Here is a 22,808-nt window from a genome sequence, read left to right as displayed (position 1 = left end):
TTTGGCCATTTTGGCCTCTTCCCCTCTTCCTATCCCCCCATCCCGTCCCCTCTCCCTTCTCACATGGCCGGGTTCAGTTGGCTGGTGATGTCCACTCTGGACTTCCCAGGTGTCTCTGCCTCTGCCTGTTGCTCTCCCTCATATCTATAATAAAAACCTCAACCCCTTAGTGAAAGGTTTCTGTACCCGATATTAAGTCTCTCTGCCGATGCAGTAAGCCGGATCTAGTAGAACCAATAAGACCAGGTTTAATCTGGGCAAAGCAACTGACTCTGGAAAAGGAAGCAGGAGAGAGAGCGCACATGGGCTCCAGGCCCAAGCTTAAGTACTCTGTAGGCGAGGTCTTGCGCAGCTATGGAGAAGGAGCCACTGCTTGGCGGGTTTTCTGAGAGCAGGTCTGGAATGGGGCCTGAGCTGGAGATTCCCAACACTTAGGAGCGATCATGCCCTCCTTTTCTTTCTTTTTTTCATTCGTTAACTTTATCTGGAGAATGGATGGGGCAGGTAGGTCCACAGAAGCAGACATGGACAGTTCTTCACTTCTGTGTTTCAAATGACAGATGGAGTTTCTTACTCTTATTTTCCTATTCCTGTGTAACCTAATATTTCTTATTTGTTAGTAAATTCGCTCAATTCCTAGTCTTTTTTATTTTTTTCCTCCTCATCAGGATCCTCTTTTGGGCATCAGATCTCCTGGGACTGGAGTTACAGACAGTTGTGAGCTGCCATGTGGATGCTGGGAACTGAGCCCAGGTCCTTTGGAAGAATAGCCAGTGCTCTTAACTGCTGAGCCATCTCTCCAGCCCCAGACCTCAGAATGTTTTAAGACAGGATGTTAGAAGGGAGGCAAAACAGGATGCTTGAAGGGAAAAGCTCATTAAGACAGGATGTTTACAGGGGAGGTGGAATAACAGAAGCTATGTGGAGCCCTGAAACATCCCAGCCTGCCGGAAGCTCTTTAAGCCGTAAACAATTCAATGGCTTCAGGTAGCCCCTGCCTCCCAGAACAGACAGAAGCAGTAAGGACCGCTGAGAGACTCTCAGACGGATCTGCTTGGGAAGATGTTCTCTGACGTGCTGAGCTGCCTGCAGGCTGTGCAGTGTGCTCAGGTTCCGACTTCTGTGAACCGTCACCCGTGCTGGGGTGGGCTTGGGATGCAGCTGTCTGAGTCATTTCTGCTCCTGAAAGTGACCCCAGTGAAACTCACTGGTCCGTCAGGTTGAGCAGGTTGATGGTATCCGTACTTTGGCCTGATGTCAGTTCCCTATTTGGGGTGAGCAAATGTTTGTTTATATCTCCCCAAGAACAGTATCACACAGCAAGTGTCCCCCGCCAAGGCCATGTTGTAGCATAGCACTGTTCAGGGGGACCTGAAACCCTAGGAGCTCCTAGTGGGAGGTCATTGGGTTACTGATGTCATGGCCTTGGGGTTGTGGGATAAGGGCACCTCCTTGCTTTTGCTTCCTGGCCATTTGGTGTGTGTTTTGCTCAGTTACCTGCCGCCACCATGATGAACTCCCTTGACGCAGGCCCAGTTAATTTGTTGATGGACTGGAACCTCCAAAACTATGGGTAAAGTAAAGCTGTAAGCTGGGCATCTCAGATGTGAAGGGACCCTGGCCACCAGTACAGCTGGGGATCTCAGATGTGAAGGGACCCTGGCCACCAGTACAGCTGGGCATCTCAGATGTGAAGGGACCCTAGCCACCAGTGCAGCTGGTCACCTCAGATGTGAAGGGACCCTGGCCACCAGTACAGCTGGGCATCTCAGATGTGAAGGGACCCTAGCCACCAGTGCAGCTGGTCTTCTCAGCTAAGAACCATTAGATGACATCCCTAAAGCGAGCCACCAAGGTCTATTCCCTTGTTTGGCCCCTTCCTCCTCCTGAGGCTGACCACCAAGGGTGTACACACACATTCACCTGTGTCACACCACATGGGGAGGCCAGAGGAGAACTTGTAGGAGCTGATTTCCTCCTCTTCCATGTGGGTCCTAGGGCTTAAACTCAATCTGATGGGCCCAGTTACTTAGCTTAGGTAAAGCGTTTGTGATATAGTCTGAATGAGAAATGGACCCGCAGGCTCACATACTTGAGCACTTGGTCTACAGGTAGTTAATGCATTAGAAGAAGGGCATCACTGGAGGTTGGTGGTCAAGTAGCCCCACCCACTTCCACTTTTCTTTCCCACTTTAGTGTGAGGTTGGCATATGCCCTCTCAACTTCCTGCTCCTACACCATGCCTTACCCACTGTGGTGATACTGTGTTCCCCAATATATTGTGCACCCTAAAAAACTTATCAGAACAGCCACTAGACAGACATAGAGGCCAGAAAATGGTGGCACTCACACCTTTAATCTTAGCCTTCTGGAGGCAGAGATCCATCCAAATCTCTGTGAGTTCAAGGCCACACTGGAAACAGCCAGGCATGGTGACTCACGCCTTTAATCCCAGGAAGTAATGGCAGAAAGCAGAAAGATATATAAGGTGTCAAGACCAAGAACTAAAGCCTAATTAAGCTTTTAGGCTTTTGAGCAGCAGTTCAGCTGAGATCCATTCGGATGAGGACTCAGAGGCTTCCAGTCTGAGGAAACAGGATCAGCTGAGGAGTTGGCAAGGTGAGGAAGCTGTGGCTCATTCTGCTTCTCTGACCTTCCAGCATTCACCCCAATACCTAGGCTCAAAGGTTTGTTTTTATTTGATAAGATCTTTAGAGATTTGTGCTACACCCCACCAGCTAGATCCCTGGAGATGGTTGTCTACATACTCTCCTTTGCTTGCACTGTGGAATAGCGGTCCAATTTCCCCCTAGTAATCTGGATTAATCATGCCTCTTACCACTGTTCTTCCTTTTTTAGCCTGTTGATTCATGGGCATCAGGATCCCAAAATGGCCAGGGAGAAGTCTAGGCTTCCAGTTCAGTGGGATGTTTATTATGCTTCCCGGCAGAAACATTCCTGTGTCTGCAGAGTACAAGACCATGGACCCAGGAAACAAAAGGTTTCCCAGTGGGTCACTGGAGGTGATGGTGAGTGATAGTAGCTTGGCTTGTTTCTTGCCACTTTTCCTTAACTTTAATTTATCGCATCACCCTTTTGCCTCTGGGCCTTTCCCATTCTCTTACTTCTGTAAATCTTACTCTTACTCTGAGGCTTGCTGTGTAGCTGGGTGGCTGGCCCCTGGAGTCTTCCTCCTTCTCTGGCTCCTTCTCCCTTTCACTCTTGCATCTCTTTTCTTCTTCTTATCCTCTCTGCCTGCCAGCCCCGCCTATCCTTTCTCCTGCCTTGCTATTGACCATTCAGCTCTTTATTAGACCACCAGGTGTTTGAGACAGGCACAGTAACACAGCTTCACAGAGTTAAACAAATGCAACATAAACAAAAGTAACACACCTTACAATGATATTCCACAACAAGCCAGCCTGGGAGAGGTTGATTTCTCTATGTCCTGCGTTCAAAGTGGGGACTGATGTCTTCAGCCGTAGAGCCTGACCATTTAGTTGTGGTGGGTAATCAAGATTAACCGTGCCAGGTGCGGTGGTGCACGCGTTTAATCCCAGCACTTGGGAGGCAGAGGCAGGTGGATCTCTGTGAGTTTGAGGCCAGCCTGGTCTATAAAGCAAGTTTCAGGATAGCCAGGGCTGTTATATAGAGAAACCCTGTCTCAAAAAAACAAGCAAACAAACAAATGAATGGCATTAGCCCCTGCTGTTTTGGGTGTCTCTGGGGCCTCCTTGACCAGTAACTGACAGGGAGGTATTACCTGCTTGGCATTGTGATTTTCATTTAGTAACCCAAGTTACTTCTGGGGGCAGCATTGCCCCTCCATTGAGGCTATTTCTGTTCAAACTCCTTTAAAGATATGTATTCTGATTTTTTCCATGTCTTATGTGTATAGGTGTTTTGCCTGCATGTATGTTTGTGTATCATGTTCATGCCTAGTACCCACAGAGGCTGTTGGACCCCTTGGAACTGGAGTTATGGATTATTGTGAGCTGCCATGTAGGTGCTAGGATGTGAGTTCAGGTCCTCTGGAAGAGCATTGTTCTTACCAGCGAGCCATCCCTCCAGGCCATGGCCTTTTTGTTGTGGTGGTGGTTGTTGTTTAATAGGGTTTTTTTTTTTGTTGTTCGTTTCTTTTTTTTCTTCAGACTTCTTATATGAGCTCTGTCTGCATATCCTTCCCTGTCCCCTTCCAACTCCTCCCCTGTCCCCTGCCCTCCAAATCCAGGATCTCATCTTTAATTATTATTTTTGCATATATGCACATATGTATATAATATAATATATGTGTGTACATATGTATAAGTAACCTACTGAGTTTGTTTAGCTTTGCTCATATGTATTTGTGTCCAAGGCCAACTGCTTGGGATTGAATAACCTATGTGGGTGTTTGTTTCTGGAGGAAACTGATTCTCCCTTTCTCAGTAGACATTGACCATCTGCGGCTCTTCATCAAGGGGTGGGACTGTATGGAATTTCCCGTCCACACTTTCATGTCACCTGGTGGTGTCGCTATGTTGGTCTTGTTCAGGCAGTGGCCGAGACTTCGTGAGTGCATTTGCCCTGTCCTGTCTAGGGCCAACTATCTAACAGTGGGTGTCCTGAGCCTCTGGCTCTTACCATCTTCCTACCACCTCTCCCATAATGCACAAACTTAGGTGTAGGGCTTATGGTGCAGGTGTGTCAGCAGGGGTGGGGGGGGAGTCTGCTGCTGAACCTGATGAGCAGATATCCACCCCCACTGCCACGTGTTCTCTGCATTGTGATCAGTTGGGGATCTCTGTAATTGTCTTCATCTGTGGTTGAAGTTTTCCTGTATCCCTGCCTAGTCCTGCAGACACTCAGACCCAAGTAAACACACAGAGGCTTATATTACTTATAAACTGTATGGCCAGTAGCTCAGGCTTATTACTGACTAGCTCTTACACTTAACCCATAATTCTTATTTATGTTTAGCCACGTGGCTTGGTACCTTTCTCAGTTCTGCCTTGTCATCTTGCTTCCTTGGTGTCTGGCTGGCGGCGACTCTTGACTCAGCCCTTCTCTTCCCAGAATTCTCCTTGTCTGCTTATCCCACCTATACTTCCTGCCTGGCTACTGGCCAACAACATTTTATTTATAAACCAATCAGAGTAACACATTCACAGCATATAGAACGACATTCCACAGCATTCATCTGTTGCAGAAAGAGGCTCCTGGGATGAGGGGTGAGAGCTACACTTACCTGTGGATAAAGGGGAAGCTTTTAGGAAACAGGAATTGTATTGGCTTAGGAAATTGGGAGTAGTAGGTTCTTCCCACTGGTCAGGTAGTTGGCTAGGTTTACAGTACCATGCATGAATTCCCTCCTGTTAACCAGCAGTACAAATCCACAAACAACCACATGCTAATTGGAGAAAACCTCAGAGCAAATCCCATTAAAATCAGGACAAGGTATTCCACTGTCCCCATTTCTGTTCAGTGTAGGGCCTGAAACACTACCTGGGGCAGTAAGGTAAGAGAAGGAAGTTAAAGGAACACGGATAGAAAAAGAAGTCAAACTATCCCTTTTTTTGTAGCAGATATGATATACACAAGAGATCCCCCAAATTCCACCAGAAAGCTAGAAATTATATACAGAAAAGTGGCAGGATACAAAATCAATTTACAAGGATGGTGGCGCACGCCTTCAATCCCAGTAATGGGGAGGCAGAGGCAGGTGGATCTCTGAGTTAGAAGTCAGCCTCGACTACAGAGCAACTTCCAGGACATCCATAACTACACAGAGAATCCCTGTCTCAAAACAAAACAAAACAAAATTAACTTAGAAAAATCAGTAGCCTTTGTATTATACACCACCAACAAACATCCAGAGAAAGTGATCATGCAAACAGTCCCATTCACAAAAGCCTAAAAATAAACTATGAATAAGCCTAAGCAGGAGATAAGAAACCTCTATGGGGCTGGAGAGATGGCTCAGAGGTTAAGAGCACTGACTGCTCTTCCAGAGGTCCTGAGTTCAATTCCCAGCAACCACACGGTGGCTCACAACCATCTGTAATGAGATCTGGTGCCCTCTTCTGGCCAGCAGTCACACATGCTGTATACATAATAAATAAATAAATCTAAAAATAAAATAAAATTAAAAAACCTCTACAGTAAAACCTTTTTAACTACCGAAGGAAGATTCTGGTGGATTTTTTGTTTTGTTTTGTTTGTTTTTTGAGACACGGTTTTTCTGTGTAACATCTTTGGTTGTCCTGGAATTAGCTTTGTAGATCAGGCTAGCCTTAAACTCAGAGATCTGCCTCCCTCTGCCTCCCGGGTGCTGGGATTAAAGGCGTGCGCCGCCGCCGCCGCCGCCGCCGCCGCCGCCGCCGCCGCCGCCGCCCAGCAGGTGAGTAGATTTTTAATTGAAACTATGCTTGTGTCAATTCACTGCTATTAATTTAGAATTTAATTTTTCTTAAATTCTGGGAGGGAGATAAGAACTTACTTTCTGAAGTCTTTACTAAATTCCTCCTTGGGCATAAAGATTTTTTGTTGATATTTTCTCCGTGTATGGACCACATTTTCCTTTTGCTTTTGTGTCCAGTAAGTTTTGGTTAAAAGCTAAAAATACAATACACAGCCACTTCGGGTCCTGTCATACTCTTCTGAGGTTGTCATTTGTCGACATAAATGCATTTTTTTTTTAAATTAAAGAAATTGTTTTTGGGCTGGAGAGATGGATCAGAGGTTAAGAGCACTGGCTGCTTTTCCAGAGATCCTGAGTTCAATTCCCAGCAACCACATGGTGGCTCACAACCATCTGTAATGAGATCTAGAGAAAGACACACACACACACACACACACACACACACACACACACACACACACACCTCACCAAAAAAAACACAAAATCAGAAAAAAGCAAAAGACCAATGAGACAAAAAATGCCCAAACAAAGCTATATAGGATGAAAAGTATACAAAAATACCATTGAGTTTGTGTTTGCCGACTACTCCTGGGCATGGGGCCTACCCTGAAACGTTGTTGATATACCCAATGAGACTCCCTTGGAGAAGACTAATTTTTCCTTTACAAGTGGTACCAGTTGTAGATAGCCTTTTTTTCCCCCCAGAGCTGAGGACTGAACCCAGGGCCTGTGCTTGCCTTCTATCACTGAGCTAAATCCCCAACCCCTGTAGATAGCTTCTTGGTTAGCTATGGGAGCTTGTGTCCAATCTCCCCTCTTAGTGTTGGAACCCCATCAGGCTTGAAACTGCAGGCCCTGTGGGGATGCTACCATAGTTCATATGTGTGTCAGTGCCATTGCGTCTGGAGGATAAAGTCTCCATCACCCTTCTGTTGATTGTTTTTGCTCTCTTACTCTTTGTCTCTTTGGGGGGCCTGCCACTCAGCTCCCAAATAAATACATACAAAGGCTTCTTCTTACTTATAAGTGGCCAGCCTTAGCTTGGCTTGTTTCTTTAGATTATCCCATCTACCCTTTTCCTCTGGGCTTTTTCCTTTTCTCACTTCTATATGTCTTACTTTCACTCTTACTCTGGGGCTGGCAGTGTGGCTGGGTGGCTGGGTGGCTGGCCCCTAGCATCCTCTTCTCCTTGTTCTCTCATTTCCTCTTTCTTCTTTTTTCCCCCAAATTTATCCTTCAAGCCCCGCCTGTCCTTTCTGCTGCCTCTCTGTTGGCCATTCAGCTCTTTATTAGACCATCAGATGTCTTAGACAAGGCACAGTAACACAGCTTCACGGAGTTAAACAAATGCAACATAAAAGAATGCAACACATCTTTGCATCATTAAACAAATGTTCCACAGCATAAACAAATGTAACATCTTAAAATAATATTTTACAATAACCTCTGGCTCTTAAAATCCTTCTACTTCCTCTTCCTCATAGGTCTTTGAACCCTGAGGGGGGAGGATTGGATGAAAACATTCCAGTGAGTGCTCCGATCTCTCACTCTCTGCACATTGTTCAGTTGTGGGTCTCTGTGTTAGTTCCCATCTCCTGCAAGAAGCTTTTCTGATGATGGCTGAGTTGGACGCTGATCTATGGGCAGAGCAGGATGCCATTAGGACTCATTTCATTGTTACGTTCCTTTAGCAGAACAGTAGTATTCGGTTTTCCCCTAGGCCTGTGGCCTGTCCATCTCAGGTTCTTGGCCACCCTAACAGTGTCAGACATGGGCTGCATCTCATGGAGTGGGTTTTGAATCCAATCAGAGAGTGGTTGGTTACTCCCACAATGTCTGTACCAGTATTTCACCAGCCTATCTTGCAGGCAGGACACTTTTGTAGATGGTGGAGTTTGTAGCTGGATTGATGGTAATCTTTCTCCTCTGGTAATGTGAAGAGGACCTTCCAGCTTTGTATTCGATATGTGTTGTCTTCAGCAATAGGGACTTACCATCACCAATAGCCTTGACAATAGCCTGATATGTCTGGGGTTTCCCTTAGGGCCCCTTTGGCCAACAACTCAACTAGATGTAACCTGTTCCTGTTACTGGGTGGTGGAGGATGTCTGTTTCCCTGTTATTTGCTGATTCTATTTAGATTTCTTCCATGTTTGTGTATATTTTGGGGAGCGTCTACAGTAGTAGGTTTCCATGTGAGGCCTCCAATGGCCCTTAGTGTTAGCTGTCTATCCCCATATTCCCTTCTTTAACCCTCTATTCTATTCCCTCCCCATTAATCCTCCCACTCCAGTCTCCCCCAGCACCTCTCCATAACTATACATTCTATTTCCCCTTCCTTGGGAGATCCTCTTCTCCCCCTAGTCCCTAACTTGATACACCTTTTATGGTTGTCCAGATTGTAGAATACATATCTTTCAAAGACTTGAAAGTTAACATCCACATAGATAAAGCATACAATATTTGTCTTTTGGAGTCTGGGTTACCTCACTCAGAATGTTTTTGTCCCTATATCCATCCATTTACTTGCAAATTTTCTAATTTCACTTTGTTGTTTTGTTTTTTTGAGACAGGGTCTCTCTGTGTAGTCTTGACTGTCTTGGAACTCACTCTGTAGACCAGGCTAGCCTCCAACTCACAGAGATCTGCCTGCCTCTGCCTACTGAGTGCTGGGATTAAAAGTGTGTGCCACCACCGCCCTGCCCTAATTTCATTTTTTTTTAAGATTTATTTATTTATTATATATACAGAAGAGGGTGCCAGATCTCATTTCAGATGGTTGTGAGCCACCATGTGGTTGCTGGGAATTGAACTCAAGACCTCTGGAAGAGCAGCAGTCAGTGCTCTTAACCTCTGAGCCATCTCTCCAGCCCCCCTAATTTCATTTTAAATCAGCTAAATAAAATTTTCTTGTGTAAATGTACCATATTTTCTTTATCCATCCATTACTGATGGACATCTAGGCTGCTTTCCATTTCTGGCTGTTATGAATAGATCAGCAATGAACAAAGTTGAGCAAGTGTCTCTGTAGTAGGATGTGGAGTCCTTTGATTCTATGTCCAAGAGTGGTATAGCTGGATCTTGAGGTAGATCTATTCCCATCTTCCTGAGGAACTGCCATAATGATTTCCATAGTGGCTGTACAAGTTTGCACTTCCACCAGCAATTGATGAGTGTTCCCCTTACTCCACATCCTTGTCAGCATGGCTGTCATTTATTTTATTGATCTTGGTTATTCTGACTAGTGTAAGAAATCTTAAAGTAGTTTTGATTTGCATTTCTCTGATGACTAATCATGTTAAACATTTCTTTACGTGTTTCTTAGTCATTTGTGTTATTTCTTTTTTGAGAAATCTGTTTAGATCTGTACCCCATTTTAATTGGGTTATTTGTTGTTTACTTTTAAGTTATTTATATTTCTTGGATATTAGCCTTCTATCAGATGTGTAAAGATCTTTTCACATTCCGTGGCCTACCACTTTGCCATACAGAAGCTGTTCAGCTTTACGGGGTCCCATTTAATTGCTGTTCTTAGTGCCTGTGCTATTGGTGTCTTACAAAGTCTTTCCCTGTGCCAATGAGTTCAACCTCATTTCCCAGTTTTTCTTGTCAGATTCAGGGGAGCTAGTCTTATGTTGATGTCCTTGACCTATTTGGAGTTTGAGTTTTGTGCAGGGAATCTAGTCTTATGTTGATGTCCTTGACCTATTTGGAGTTTGAGTTTTGTACAGGTTGATACATATTGATTTATGTGCATTCTTTTTTGTTATTTTGTTTTTTTTAAGACAGGATTTTGCTGTGTGGCTTTGGTCTGGTAGAATTCTATGCTGAATCCATCTGGCTCTTGGCTTTTTTTTTTTTTTTAATTGGGAGACCTTTAATTACTGCTTTTTTTCCACTAGGTGTTATTGGTCTGTTTAAATTGCTGATTTGATCTTGATTTAACTTTGTTAGGTCTTTTTTAAAGAGTTTATTTATTTATTTATTTATTTATTTATTTATTTATTTATTTATTTATTTATTATGTGGTGTTCTGCCTGCATATATGCCTGCAGGCCAGAAGAGGGCACCAGATCTCATTACAGATGGTTGTGAGCCACCATGTGGTTGCTGGGAATTGAACTCAGGACCTCTGGAAGATCAGTCAGTACTCTTAACCTCTGAGCCATCTCTCCAGCCCAGTAGGTCTTATATATAAAGAAATATTTTGTGGTGGTATTATGTTCCCCAAAATATTGTGCACCCCAATAAATTTATCTGGGGTCAGAGACAGAACAGCCACTAGATACAAAGGCTAGAAAATGGTGGCACTCACACCTTTAATCCTGGCATTCCAGAGGTAGAAATCTCTCTGGATCTCTGTGAGTTCAAGGCCACATTGGAAACAGCCAGGCATGGGGACACATGCCTTTAATCCCAAGAAGTGAGCCTTTAATCCCAGGGAGTGATGGCAAAAACAGAAAGATATATAAGGCATGAAGACCAGAAACTAGAAGCTTTTAGCTGGTTAAAGTTTCAGGCTTTGGAGCAGCAGTTCAGCTGAGATTCATTCTGGATGAGGACTCAGAGGCTTCCAGTCTGAGGAAACAGGATCAGCTGAGGAACTGGCAAGGTGAGGTGGCTGTGGCCTGTTCTATCTCTCTGATCTTCCAGTGTTCACCCCAATACCTGGCTCAGGTTTGATTTTATTAATAAGAACTTTTAAGATTCATGCTATAATATTTTGTCTTTTTTTTTTTTTAGGTTTTATAGTTTGGTTGATAATAGATTTTAAAATTATGTTCTTATCAGTCTCTGTATTTCCTATCCATAGCACGAATCCTAATTGGTCTTAATAAAAACCTGGAGCCAGATATTGGGGTAAATGCTGGAAGATCAGAGAGACAAAGGAACAAGCCACAGCCACCTCTCACCTCACCAACTCCTCAGCTGAAAAGGACTGAGTTCCTGTCTCCTCCCACCTTATATTCCTTTCTCTGCCCAGCCATATCACTTCCTGTCTCCACCTCCCTAGTGCTGAAATTAAAGGTGTGTGTGCCTCCCAATTACTAGTAGCAAAGACATGAGATCCTAAGTGCTGGGATTAAAGGTGTGTGCCACCACTGCCTGGCCTCTATGGCTAACTAGTGGCTGGCTTTGCCCTCTGATCTTCAGGCATACACAAAATACAAAATACCACCACAGTATCTGTTATAATGTTCCCCTTGTCGTCTCTCAGTTTATTAATTTGGATCTTCTCTCTCCATCTTTTAGTTCATCTGGGCAAGGTTTTGTCAATCTTTCAATTTTCTCAAAGAACCAACTCTTCACTTCAGTGATTCCTGAATTGTTTTTATTTCTATTTCATTGATTTTAGTCCTGAGTCTGATTACTTTTGCTGTCTACTCTTTGTGGGTGTGATTTCTTTTTGTTACATATCTTTCAGGTGGGCCATTAAGTTGCTAATACGAGACAGCTCAGATTTTTTTGATGCAGTTACTTGGCATTATGTACTTTCCTCTTAGAACTGCCTTCATTGTTTTGCATGGTTTGGGGGATGTTGTGTTTTCATTTTCACTCAATTCTGAAAGTTTATTTCCTTCTTGATTTCTGTATTGACCCATTTTTCATCCAAGAGTGAGCTGTTCAGTTTCCATGGGTTTATATGCTTTCTGTAGTTGCTGACATCCAGCTTTAATCCCTAGGGCTCAGAAAGGATGCAGGGTTCTGGGGGAGGCATATTGTCTTGACTGTTTATGTTTGTGTTTTTGCACTGGGGTCTAAGCATTTGGAGTTATGATTGTTGAGGTGTTTCTAGGTGTTGATATCTGGTCTTGTCTTTGCTGGGCGGGTGTTGCATTCTTTGGTGGCAACTGTCCTCTCTGGATTGTTGACAAAGTGTGGTGGCTCTGGGGTCCCCAGTAAAGAGTACTTTGTTTGTTTGTTAAACAAAATTGTATAATCTGCTTGCCTATGTGGGGATTAAAGGTGTGCATCACCATGCCTGGCTTTCTAAGAGGAAGAAGTGAAACCCAGGGTGAAGGTCATGGCCAATTGAACTAGCATGCAAGTCCCATCCCAATCAAGTGGTCAGCTTAGGTACAGGTCCCTCTGTTCACAGCATCCTGATATGTCAGTCTGGGAGACATCAAGGGCAGAGTCGTCGCTCTTTGTCTCTGTTGTTTAGATGTTCAGGATGCAGGTACAGACTCCAAGATCCTCCACTGGGCCACGGAATTCATCCTCCTGCCATGTGAGAGAAGAGGAGCAATTTATCTTTCCTATAGATAAGGAGGAGACTTTCCTGGTCAGGCCCACAAAGCCAGAGACAGGAGCAGCAGACTTCTGGCAGCTCTTAGTTTCCCTGCATCCTTACCCTGCAAAGAGGCTAGCATGCCGTTTTCTTGGTAGGATCTGATCCTGCCCAAGGGAAAGTGTGCGTTACTTGAGCTGGGGGTGTCCTGCCATGCGAGTGTGTGGTACGCTTTACCCATTTTATTCAAGCATTCAAAAAGTTTTTATAACTATTTAAAAATATCCTTGATTTTGAATATTACTATACGTTAAAAATCTTTAAGGTTACTTTAAATTTGTTTTGAGGTAGTTGCTTTAGGTTTAACTTTGACAACACACACAGAAAACTATATAATGGGAGATGTAAATTGGTCTCTCCCTCCAACCTTGTAAATGAATTATATTTTTACTTAGCATGACTACAAACGTAGTTCTGAGCACATTAAAGAATTTGATCATTTATAAGGTGACTGATCATTAACCTTTATATCTTAATTATCTTTAACAGTTTACAATAAATTAGTAAGATTAGGATTTTATAATTTTATCCCTTTTAAGAATTTGAGCCTTAAAAATTACATTTTGAATTGAAGCCCTGTTAGTATCAAAATAAACTTTTAAACTATAGATACAGTCCATATTGAGACTGGGAACCTCATTTTCCTGATACTTTTTTTTTTTTTTTTTTTTTTTTTTTTTTTCCGAGACAGGGTTTCTCTATGTAGCTTTGCGCCTTTCCTGGAACTCACTTGGTAGCCCAGGCTGGCCTCGAACTCACAGAGATCCGCCTGGCTCTGCCTCCCAAGTGCTGGGATTAAAGGTGTGCGCCACCACCGCCCGGCTCCTGATACTTTTATAATGTACCTTTACAAAATATACTTTTGTTGTTGTTGGAGACAGGGTTTCTCTGTGTAGCCCTGGCTGTCTTGGAACTCAATCTGTAGACGAGGCTGGCTTTGAACTCACAGAAATCTGCCTGCCTCTGCCTCTGCCTCTGTCTCCTGAGTGCTAGGAATTAAGTGTGTGCCACCATGTCCAGCAAATATAATTTTTATATGACCCAGTTTCTCCAGATACCCAGAGATTAACAAAGTTAGAAAACAACATAAGTGATTAGACATAAATCTTTTTTTAAAAAAAGATTTATTTATTTATTATGTATACAGTGTTCTGTCTGCATGTGTCCCTGCAGGCCAGAAGAGGGAGCCAGATCTCATTACAGGTGGCTGTGAGCCACCATGTGATTGCTGGGAATTGAACTCAGGCCTCTGGAAGAACAGCCAGTGTTCTTAACCTCTGAGCCATCTCTACAGCCCCTAGACATAAATCTTTAAGTCAGTTTTTGTTAGCATGAATAGACCATTATAACCTTAGGGAATTGTAAATTGTAATCATCAAACGTACATTCTTTTTTAAAAAAAGATTTAATTTTTATTTTCTGTGCATTAGTGCTTTGACTGAATTGTATGCCTGTGTGAGTGCATCAGATCCCTTGGAAATGGAGATACAGACAATTGTGAGCTGTCATGTGGGTGTTGGGAATCTCTTAACTTCGTAGCGTCTCTCCAGCCCCTAACATAGATCATTTTAACCCTGTATAACTTACTCAGACCTTCTGTGACTTGGCTTTAAGCTTTTTTGTTGTTGTTGTTTTTGTTTTTCGAGACAAGATTTCTCTGTGTAGTTTTGGTGCCTTTCTGTAGACCATGCTGGCCTCGCACTCACAGAGATCTGCCTGGCTCTGCTTCCCGAGTGCTGGGATTAAAGGTGTACTCCACTGCCTCTCAGCCTCATCTGTTAGTTTTTATTCTTAGGAAAAAAGGAACCTTCTCCAAGATTTTAACATTTCTTAAACCAAAAACATAACCATCGATTTTGTATCCATTTAAACATTTTCCCTCATAGCTTACTGTTTCTATTTTCTAAACATGATGAGTTGAATCCAAGTGACACATGTGTCATGCTGTAGCAAATTAAGATTGTGTGTAGATAGACTTTTAACTACTAACCTTTTTGTTATAAATTTTAAGCTGACTTCTTTCTGCTTGGAACAGGTTTTTAACAGTCTCTTCCCCAATGGTCTTACAGATCCTGAGAGAAAGTTTACATTTCAGAAAGAGCTTCAAAGATATCCATGACCTTGAAGGGTGAGGGCAAGACCAAGAGAAGAGGGAGTATTCAGAGAGCTAGACATGTGTGATTACATTTAGCCATTTTAACTTTTATATATAATTTTCTCTCCATTATAAAATTTTAAATACCATGAAACGTAACAGTAACAAACTCATCATTTGTTGCAGGTTTTCTCAAGGCGGTATTAAGCAATATTTGGGGCCCTTACTCAACATATGTATCACCCTTTTTCTTGCCGTGTGGGTGGACTCCCTCCCCAGTTTTAGCGTTTAGCCTGAACTCCCCAGTTTTCCAGAAAACCTTGAGGTCTCATGCAATTAGGACCTAATTGCATGGGATGAAAGGCTGGCTCCAGGTGACCTTCCCAGTGAGTTTGCCTAGCTTTCTTTTTGAAGGAATACTAGCTTTTACCAAGCCCAGCTGTAATTACTTTAAGAGGCACACCTGGATTTTAGAGTTTTTTTTTTTTTTTAAGTTTTTGAGACAGGGTTTTTCCATGTAGCTCTGTCTGTCCTGAAACTTACTCTGTAGACCAGACTGACCTTGAATTTAGAAATCCACCAGCCTCTGCCTCCTCATTGCTGGGATTAAAGCATCTTGTGTATGTCTACAGATGGAGGCAGACAACCTGAAAAGCTAACAAGTATTTTTTTTAATCTGAAAAAAGATATCAAGTTGCAGAATAATATAAGTTCCTGTGACTTAGGAGCCCTCAAACAGAAAACTATGAAAAGCAGCCATCTAAGGTAACTCAGTAAATGTTGGTAGCAGCTTGTTTCTTTCTTAGTTTGCCCATGTCTTTAGAACTAAAAACTAGAAATACCAGTGGGGCAGAAACAAAGGCAGACCATAGGTATAAGGCAAAGGAGCCCCCAAAACAGAACAACCATCCTATCTCAGGGGAAGCCGGCTTGAGACCCAGTAGACATGGCAGGCATTAGGACCCAGTATGGCTTCTAGTTAGTCCTCCCTCCAGAGCCTCACCGCTGCTGGGCTGATTCTGGACCTTCTCCTGGGGCAGAAGTGGGTCATGTATGTCACCATGGGCATACTTAGGCATATTCCTATAGACATGAGACTGAACGCAGGAGTTCTCACTGGAATCTGGCAGCCCAAGATCCCACCCTTCCTTCTGTTTCTAAGCATTACCCCCTCCAGCCATTGGCCATTTAACTCTGGGCAACGCGGCTGGCTGCACGGACCTTTGCAGTTTCCCAGAGCCTGGCGGGTTCCCTGGGGAGGTCCCTGGCTGAAGCCTCGTGCTTCCGACCCCGTCTCTGGTCTTTGGATTTCTAGGTGCAGGTCAGCAGGACCCCGGGATGACCCAGCCCTCAGTGGAACAGAGCAGGTGCTGAGAGTCCTCACTTCGAGACCAGCTGGGCTAATTCCCCCGCCTAGGAATCCCAGCTGCCCTGGCTTTTCTCTCCGTGAATGCAGACCAGGTGCCTGTAAAGCTGCCCATGGCCCTCTCCACCCTGTGCCTAAGGGAGGAGGGGGTTTGGGGGTGGTGGTGTCTTGTGTGGGGAGTGTCTTCAGGAATGGTTCAAGCAGTCAAGTTTAATTAGACAATGCAAGGAAGCAAGCCTGTGTGTGCTCCTGAGCACAGGCCAGCGGCAACAGCCTCGGCCCAGACGGCTGGAGGTTTAGGATTTTTCTCTCTGTTGTCCTCTTCCCTGTGCCTTCTCCAGGGTGGGAACTTCTAGGTGGCACATTTCTCAGAAGCCCGTTTTACCCAGAGTTCAACAGTGTTGTCAGCAGGTACATAAGATGCACGAATCTGTGTAGGGCTTAAGTTCCCTCAAAATTGAAAAGTTCCCTAGGCAGAGGGGAACATCCCTGTACGAACTCTCATGGCTAGGGAGTCCCTGAAGTTTTGATCTGCTCTATCACTCATTGGTTTTTTTCACATCCTGGTCTTGATCTTCACCTGGCCTATGCGGAGTTGACCACCATCGTTATCATTACCCCGTTTCAAGGGCCCTGAGTTGATCTACCTGTTGTTCTTTATCGCCCAAAATTTAAGGGCCTGGGGGAAGGTGTGCCCTGAGAGTGCCTCCAGCTTAGAGCCAGGGAAATGGTCAACCGTGGGCACAGGTACGGCCCAGGGTGATGAGTTGGTTAGGGGTGGTTGGGTCGTAGCAGAAGTGGGTGCGGGGCGGAGGAGGGGGGGGTCTTGCAGTGTGTGGCTGGCTTGGTGATGGTACTAGCCTGTGATCCCTGGCACATAAATAACTGTTAGCAGGGTAGGCGTGCCCAGGATAGCCTAGCAGCTAGGAGCTAACCCAGGGGCTGGCTGGGGGCGGTCCAGCGCAGGGGGGCGTGGCACGCCGGGGGGGGGGTTGGGGGCGGGGGCGGGGACGGGTTGGTGTGTGTCGGGCACGCGCAAGCGCCCGATGCCCGCGCCGACCTCTGAGCTGGTGGCCATGGGGCTCTCGAGTTGGCGGTTGGTGGTCGCGGCCGGCGCGGGTTTCGCGCTGGCCCTAGAGGCGCTGCCGTGGCTGGTGCGTTGGCTGCTGGCCGGGCGGCGGCCACGGCGCGAGGTGCTCTTCTTCCCGTCGCAGGTGACCTGCACCGAGGCCCTCCTGCAGACCCCAGGCTTGCCCTCCGGGCCCCCCTCGGGCTGCCCGTGCAGTCTCCCGCACAGCGAGAGTTCGCTGAGCCGCCTGCTGCGCGCGCTGCTGGCCGCCCGCTCCAGTCTGGAGCTCTGCCTCTTCGCCTTCTCCAGCCCGCAGCTGGGCCGTGCGGTGCAGCTGCTGCACCAGCGCGGGGTGCGCGTGCGGGTCATCACCGACTGCGACTACATGGCCCTCAACGGTTCGCAGATCGGCCTGCTGCGCAAGGCAGGTAAACCGCCGCCGCCGCCGCCGCCGGAGGTGTTCACTAGAGGAGGGGCTGAGGTGGCAGAGGACTTAGTGGATGCCCCAGCCGACTGGTCTAAAACAGGTAGCTTTTCAGGGAGAAGGTGGAGGCAGGCAGGCGCGGGTGAGCTGGCCAAGGAACCAGGGTTATTCTATAGAATGTCATTTCCCATGTCTAGAGTAAGGTGTGCAGGAATTCCCACCTGTTCCTAGGCTCTGACCTTGGAGGGGAGGCGTGTGTAGATGCAATCAATTTTTGTGATTGTTGCAGGCCGAAGGCATGGAAGGTAAAGCTTAAATCAGTTTGAACCCAGTCAGCACTGAAGGACCCTCAGCTGCTTCTGCGTGGGCCCCTGGGAAGCTAGGAGTGACCAGTGGTCAGTGTCGATTAGTGAGTTTCCCACTAGGCTGGGCGATCACTGGAAAGTGGACCCAACAGTGTGGCGGATGAATACTGATCAGCCACCTCTGGCCCGCAAGTGTGTTTGGGGAGCCTGCAGCTCTGCCCAGGCAACAGGTGTGATGATTTCTACTCTCCCTTGGTCCGTGGCCCTTGTTTGCCCTCTTTTAAGTGGTGGGCACTGCAGGAACGCAAACTGGGACTGCTAGATCCCTCCTTTACCCAAGACTCAGTGCCCCCCACCCCTCCACACACTTGCCTAGCCTCATCATTGTGCCTACAGTGACTGACAGGTTTGGGGAGCCCCTGGGAAATGTTCAGGTTTTGCGGTGCTTTTGAATTTTCCTTGCACACAGCCTGCCCTCCTAGTCCCCAGGATAATGTAGGCTTTGGAAACCAGATCTGCTTCAGGCAGCAAATTGGGAAGAGCACCATAGCACCAACCTGCTGTGTCTCACCCACAGCAGAAGCACCATGGCGACTCCCTGCCCCCTCACTGGCAGTCACAGGGTGATCTCCAGCCAGGCCATTTTGGTGGGTGGACAAGTAGATACCGGGCATGGGTGATGTCACTGTATTTAGATTTTGGCGAGTCACAAAACCTCAGATTTGGGAAGAACCAAACTGGTGTCACAGATGGAACTTCCACTGATGTTCTGGCCACAGCTGGGTGAGTTCCAGATTGTTCCATCAACAAGTGTGCCATGTGTCCGTGTTTGGTACAGTCAGGTACTTGTAGGAAAACGCATGAATCAAAAAGGTCTGGAAAACTTGACAAAGATCATAAAGGAAGTGGGTGGCTAGGATAGCTACAGAGGCATCCGGGGACAGCGCGACGTGCCCAAGTCATGAACTAGCTGCTGGGGACTGACTAAAGGTGGTCTGCAGCGAGGTGATGCTGCCAGCCTTTGCTGGGATGGAGTGAGGGCAGAAGCGCAGTAAAGGAAAGACAGGCAGATCACTTACCCAGCATGTGAAGGGCCTGGGTTTCACCCCAACATCCCTGCCAAACAACATACCCCCAAAAGGAAGGAAGCCAAAGCCAGAACTTGGGTGAGGATAGCAGGTTAGGATGTGGCACAGTTCTTTCTGTTCAGCTAGTGAGGCACCCTGGGAGGTGTAATTCCAGTTGGCCAGCCAAAGTCAACGTGCACTCCTTTCCTGCGTAGGCTTCTGTTGTGTGTCGTGCCCCCCCCCTATCTATCCAGTGAGTGACAAGAACAGCAAGGGTGTGTGTCACACGTCTGACTCCTTTCTCTGAAGGATTCTGAGGTAGCATTTAGACACAGGCTTAGTGGAGCTGGTGTGGGTGGGTTGTTCCCCAGAGAAGTGTTTGGTGTCATCCAGAGTCCTTGCTTTCTGTGTACTGACCTGGATGACAGACTGCCTTCTCCCTGTCATCTCAGTACCACCCTGGGACAGCCCCTGGGTTTCCCGGTGGAGTCAACAGAGGACATCAGCAAGCTTGGGGGTAGCTGCACCTGCGTGGGCATAATAAAGGCTGCCTTGGCTCCACAGGTATACAGGTACGGCATGACCAGGACCTCGGCTACATGCACCATAAGTTTGCCATCATTGACAAGAAGGTACTCATCACTGGCTCCCTCAATTGGACCACACAGGCCATCCAGAACAACCGTGAGAACGTTCTGATTATGGAGGACACTGAGTATGTGCGGCTCTTCCTGGAGGAGTTCGAGCGCATCTGGGAAGAATTTGACCCCACCAAGTACAGCTTTTTCCCCCAGAAGCAGCGAGGGCACTGACCCTGCTCTGTCTTGCTTCGTCTTCCAGCTTGCTCTTGTGAGGTTCCCTCCTGCTTTGGAAAAGCCTTTCCTGGCAGGGGGCAGTCCTGGGTACACTGGGCTGATAAGTCTTCTTGTCCTCGCATCCCCATGAGAAGTCAGGAAGGAGGCGACAGTGGGCAGTGCTGTAGGGTGTCCTCTAGCAGTAGTTGTCTAGATAGGCAGGCCATTCTCTTCAAGTGGCTTCTGGGCATCACTCGACATGTCTGATAGTACTGACCCTCTGCCATTGGCCTTGTAGCCTGGCAGTTAGTCACCGGTGAGCACTATGTCTAGGCGCCTTTAATTTTCCATGTCCCTCACATTAGAGCAACACTGTGACTTAGAAGTGACCTCGGCTCTAGCACCTGTGGACTCATGGCTTTTTGCTCAGTCATGGATCAGGAGCTGACGACCAAGGGAGGTAAGAAGAGCTGCCCAGGCTGTGAGCTCTGCCGTGGGCATCCCAGGGAGTCAGAGGAACAAGTTTCTCATACGCATTTGTGTGACATGTTCCAAATTACTTTGTTTTTATATGCAAGTAGCTCAAGTGACGTAAGAGCTAGTTTTGTCATTGTTCATGCTTGTGTGTGTGACAGGCTCCATGTGGCCCCTTAAAGTCAGTCTGAGTAGATGAAGTGTCCTTTAGCTCATGGAACCATTAGCAGCAGATGCTGCTCAATACAGGTGTTTTCTTTCTTTTTTTGGGGGAGGGGCAGGGAGATAGTATCACTATGTAGCCCTGGCTGGTCTTCAACTCAGAGATCTCTCTGATTCTGCCTCAGGAACTGGGATTACAGGCATGTGCCACCATGCCCAGCTATTTTCACCCTTTTAAATGTTACCTTTTACTTAGTGTTAAGACAAGCAAACTTGATGTTGATTTTCCAAAAGATTTAACAGACACTATAAAGTATAATACTCAGAAGTAGTTATGTTGGATAAGTTCCTTTCCTTCTGGAGCTCGTGAATTCCTAAGTGTGTGCTCTGGTGGGGGGAGATCACAAAATTTCCTTTGAGTGACAGTGCCATTGGGGACCTTGGACTGGTGGCATATTTCAATAAATATTACTTTAGAATATAAACTATTACTTGTCTGCCTTAGCCTGCTGCATTCAAATGTGGCTACTCTTAAAATACATTGTGGGGGCGGTATATGGCTATTTAGACCCCTGTGTGAATACAGGAGTCCCTGGGAGAGCAATAGCACTGTACAGTAGCCACCTTCTGGTGGCTACTATAAAAAACAAAAAACAAAAAACTTATTATCTTTTGAGGGGTTATGGGGACAGATAGGGTCTTGCTGTGTAGCCCAGGCTGGCTGCCATTATGTCTGGCCTAGTTTATTATTCTAAATTCAATGAACAAAAAGTTAAAAAAAAATCCAACAAACACCAAGAATATACCATAATTAGCAAACACTGTTTTGTTAAATTTTGTGTTGTCTATTTTAGTTAGTGTGTTTTCCAAACACCCCAGCTACTCTCTGGTACTATTTCCAGACCTTCAAAAAAAAAAAAAAAAAATCAAAGCATGATTCCTAGTAGCCTGTTTCTCTCTGCCATCTGCCTGACGGTGTGTGTATCTTCCTTGACTCCTGTCCCCATCCCTTCCAGAGAAGGCTGGTATCCACATGGCATCATTGTGGCTGTCAGGGGTTAAGTAGCCTTGTTACCTGCAGGAATGTGTGAAGACTTGTGAAATGACATCACTTCATATATTCATCTTTTTTTGTTTTGAGACAGTCTCACTCTGAGGCTGGCCTTAGATTCCTTCCTGCCTCCACTTTCTAAGTACTGGTATTACATGTATGTACTACCACCTCCGCTTTGAGTGCTATGAGGTAGGGGCATAGTACATGTGGATATCTCACTTGTCTCAGCACCAGTTTAAGATGATTTCCCCTAATGAATGGTATTAAAACGTTTGTTGAAAACCAACCGACCATTCATTTAATGGTTTATGTCTGGGCTCTGCATTGTCTCAATGTGGTAATGCCAGCAGCAGTCTAGATTAGTAAGAACAGCAGTAATATGTTTTGAGAACTGGCAACATGAATCCTGTTTCCAACATAGTCTCTTACATCTCCGTGTGAATCTTAAAATGAACACACCAATTTCTGGAAAAAAATTAAAAAAACATCTAGGATTTTGATGTTGACCTGTAGACTAAGTTGGGGTTACCATCTTGAGTTTCCTGATCCATGAGTGTGGATATCTTTAATTTCTCTTGATGCTTGTCGATTTTCTGTTGTTCACTCACAAATTTATTGGGTAGCCAAGGAGACACAATAGTAATTACACATCAAAGAGACGACACATTCCTAATAGAAAGCAGCCAGGTTCTTGGGATCTCAAGGGAAAGGAAAACATTAGGAAATGAAGAGCCGGTTCCTAGCCTGCGGGGGTGGACAGCCAAGCTGGAGAAGGGGCTGAGGTGAAAACAGACATCAGTCTGGATTAACGGTGGAACCTGGCATCAACAATGCTTGTTTCTCCTTCCTCTTTTCCCACCTTTGGGCTTAATTTACCACGAGTGCCCAGGGTTGTTCAATACACTTCTCTACTTGCTTGGATTTTTGACCTTTTAATGTTGGTGTTGATAGTTTTAAGTCTTTTCCATCTGGTTTGAGGTTTTCTTTGTTTTTTGTTTTTTTTTTTTTGGTTTTTTCGAGACAGGGTTTCTCTGTGTAGCTTTGCGCCTTTCCTGGAACTCAACTTGGTAGCCCAGGCTGGCCTCGAACTCACAGAGATCCGCCTGCCTCTGCCTCCCGAGTGCTGGGATTAAAGGCGTGCGCCACCACCGCCCGGCCTTGTTTTTTTTTTAAATAACCCAAATACAGGGTTTCTCTGTGTAGCTTTAGAGCCTGTCCTAGAACTCACTCTGTAGACCAGGCTGGCCATACAGAGATCCGCCTGCCTCTGCCTCCCAAGTGCTGGGACTAAAGGCGTGCGCTACCA

The 22,808-nt window shown here is 45.8% G+C and overlaps 1 protein-coding gene and 1 long non-coding RNA gene across 4 annotated transcripts; one reads left to right on the top strand and one right to left on the bottom strand.

Annotated features, from left to right (window-relative positions):
- Positions 1-11,586: 11,586 nt before the first annotated feature.
- LOC143266869 (uncharacterized) lies at positions 11,587-14,814 on the bottom strand. Its single transcript, XR_013041670.1, has 2 exons — positions 14,683-14,814; positions 11,587-12,625 (listed from the first exon to the last, which is right to left on the bottom strand). It is a non-coding gene; the product is annotated as an uncharacterized LOC143266869 (long non-coding RNA).
- Positions 14,815-15,446: 632 nt separating this feature from the next.
- Positions 15,447-20,933, top strand: Pld6 (phospholipase D family member 6). 3 transcript variants are annotated; one of them, XM_006973624.4, is made up of 2 exons: positions 15,447-17,646; positions 19,583-20,933. In XM_006973624.4, the coding sequence occupies exons 1-2, from the start codon at positions 17,200-17,202 to the stop codon at positions 19,715-19,717; spliced, it is 582 nt and encodes a 193-aa protein (XP_006973686.2). In that variant the 5' UTR covers positions 15,447-17,199; the 3' UTR covers positions 19,718-20,933. The 3 variants fall into 3 exon arrangements, with proteins under 3 accessions (XP_006973686.2, XP_006973685.2, XP_015847962.2); XM_006973623.4 differs by having other exon boundaries at positions 15,447-17,650; XM_015992476.3 differs by having other exon boundaries at positions 15,447-17,749.
- The last annotated feature ends 1,875 nt before the right edge of the window (positions 20,934-22,808 follow it).

This window comes from Peromyscus maniculatus, chromosome 8, assembly GCF_049852395.1.
Source record: "Peromyscus maniculatus bairdii isolate BWxNUB_F1_BW_parent chromosome 8, HU_Pman_BW_mat_3.1, whole genome shotgun sequence".
NCBI lineage: Eukaryota > Metazoa > Chordata > Mammalia > Rodentia > Cricetidae > Peromyscus > Peromyscus maniculatus.
Note: the sequence above shows the minus strand (reverse complement) of the source record. Positions and strands in the feature narration are given on the sequence as shown.

Bases quoted from the DNA above. Each gene is read 5' to 3' on its own strand.
- Pld6 (XM_015992476.3), top strand. From the start codon at position 17,200: ATGCCCGCGCCGACCTCTGAGCTGGTGGCCATGGGGCTCTCGAGTTGG. The intron at 17,750-19,582 runs GTAGCTTTTCAG...TTGGCTCCACAG, and splicing joins AGCCGACTGGTCTAAAACAG to GTATACAGGTACGGCATGAC.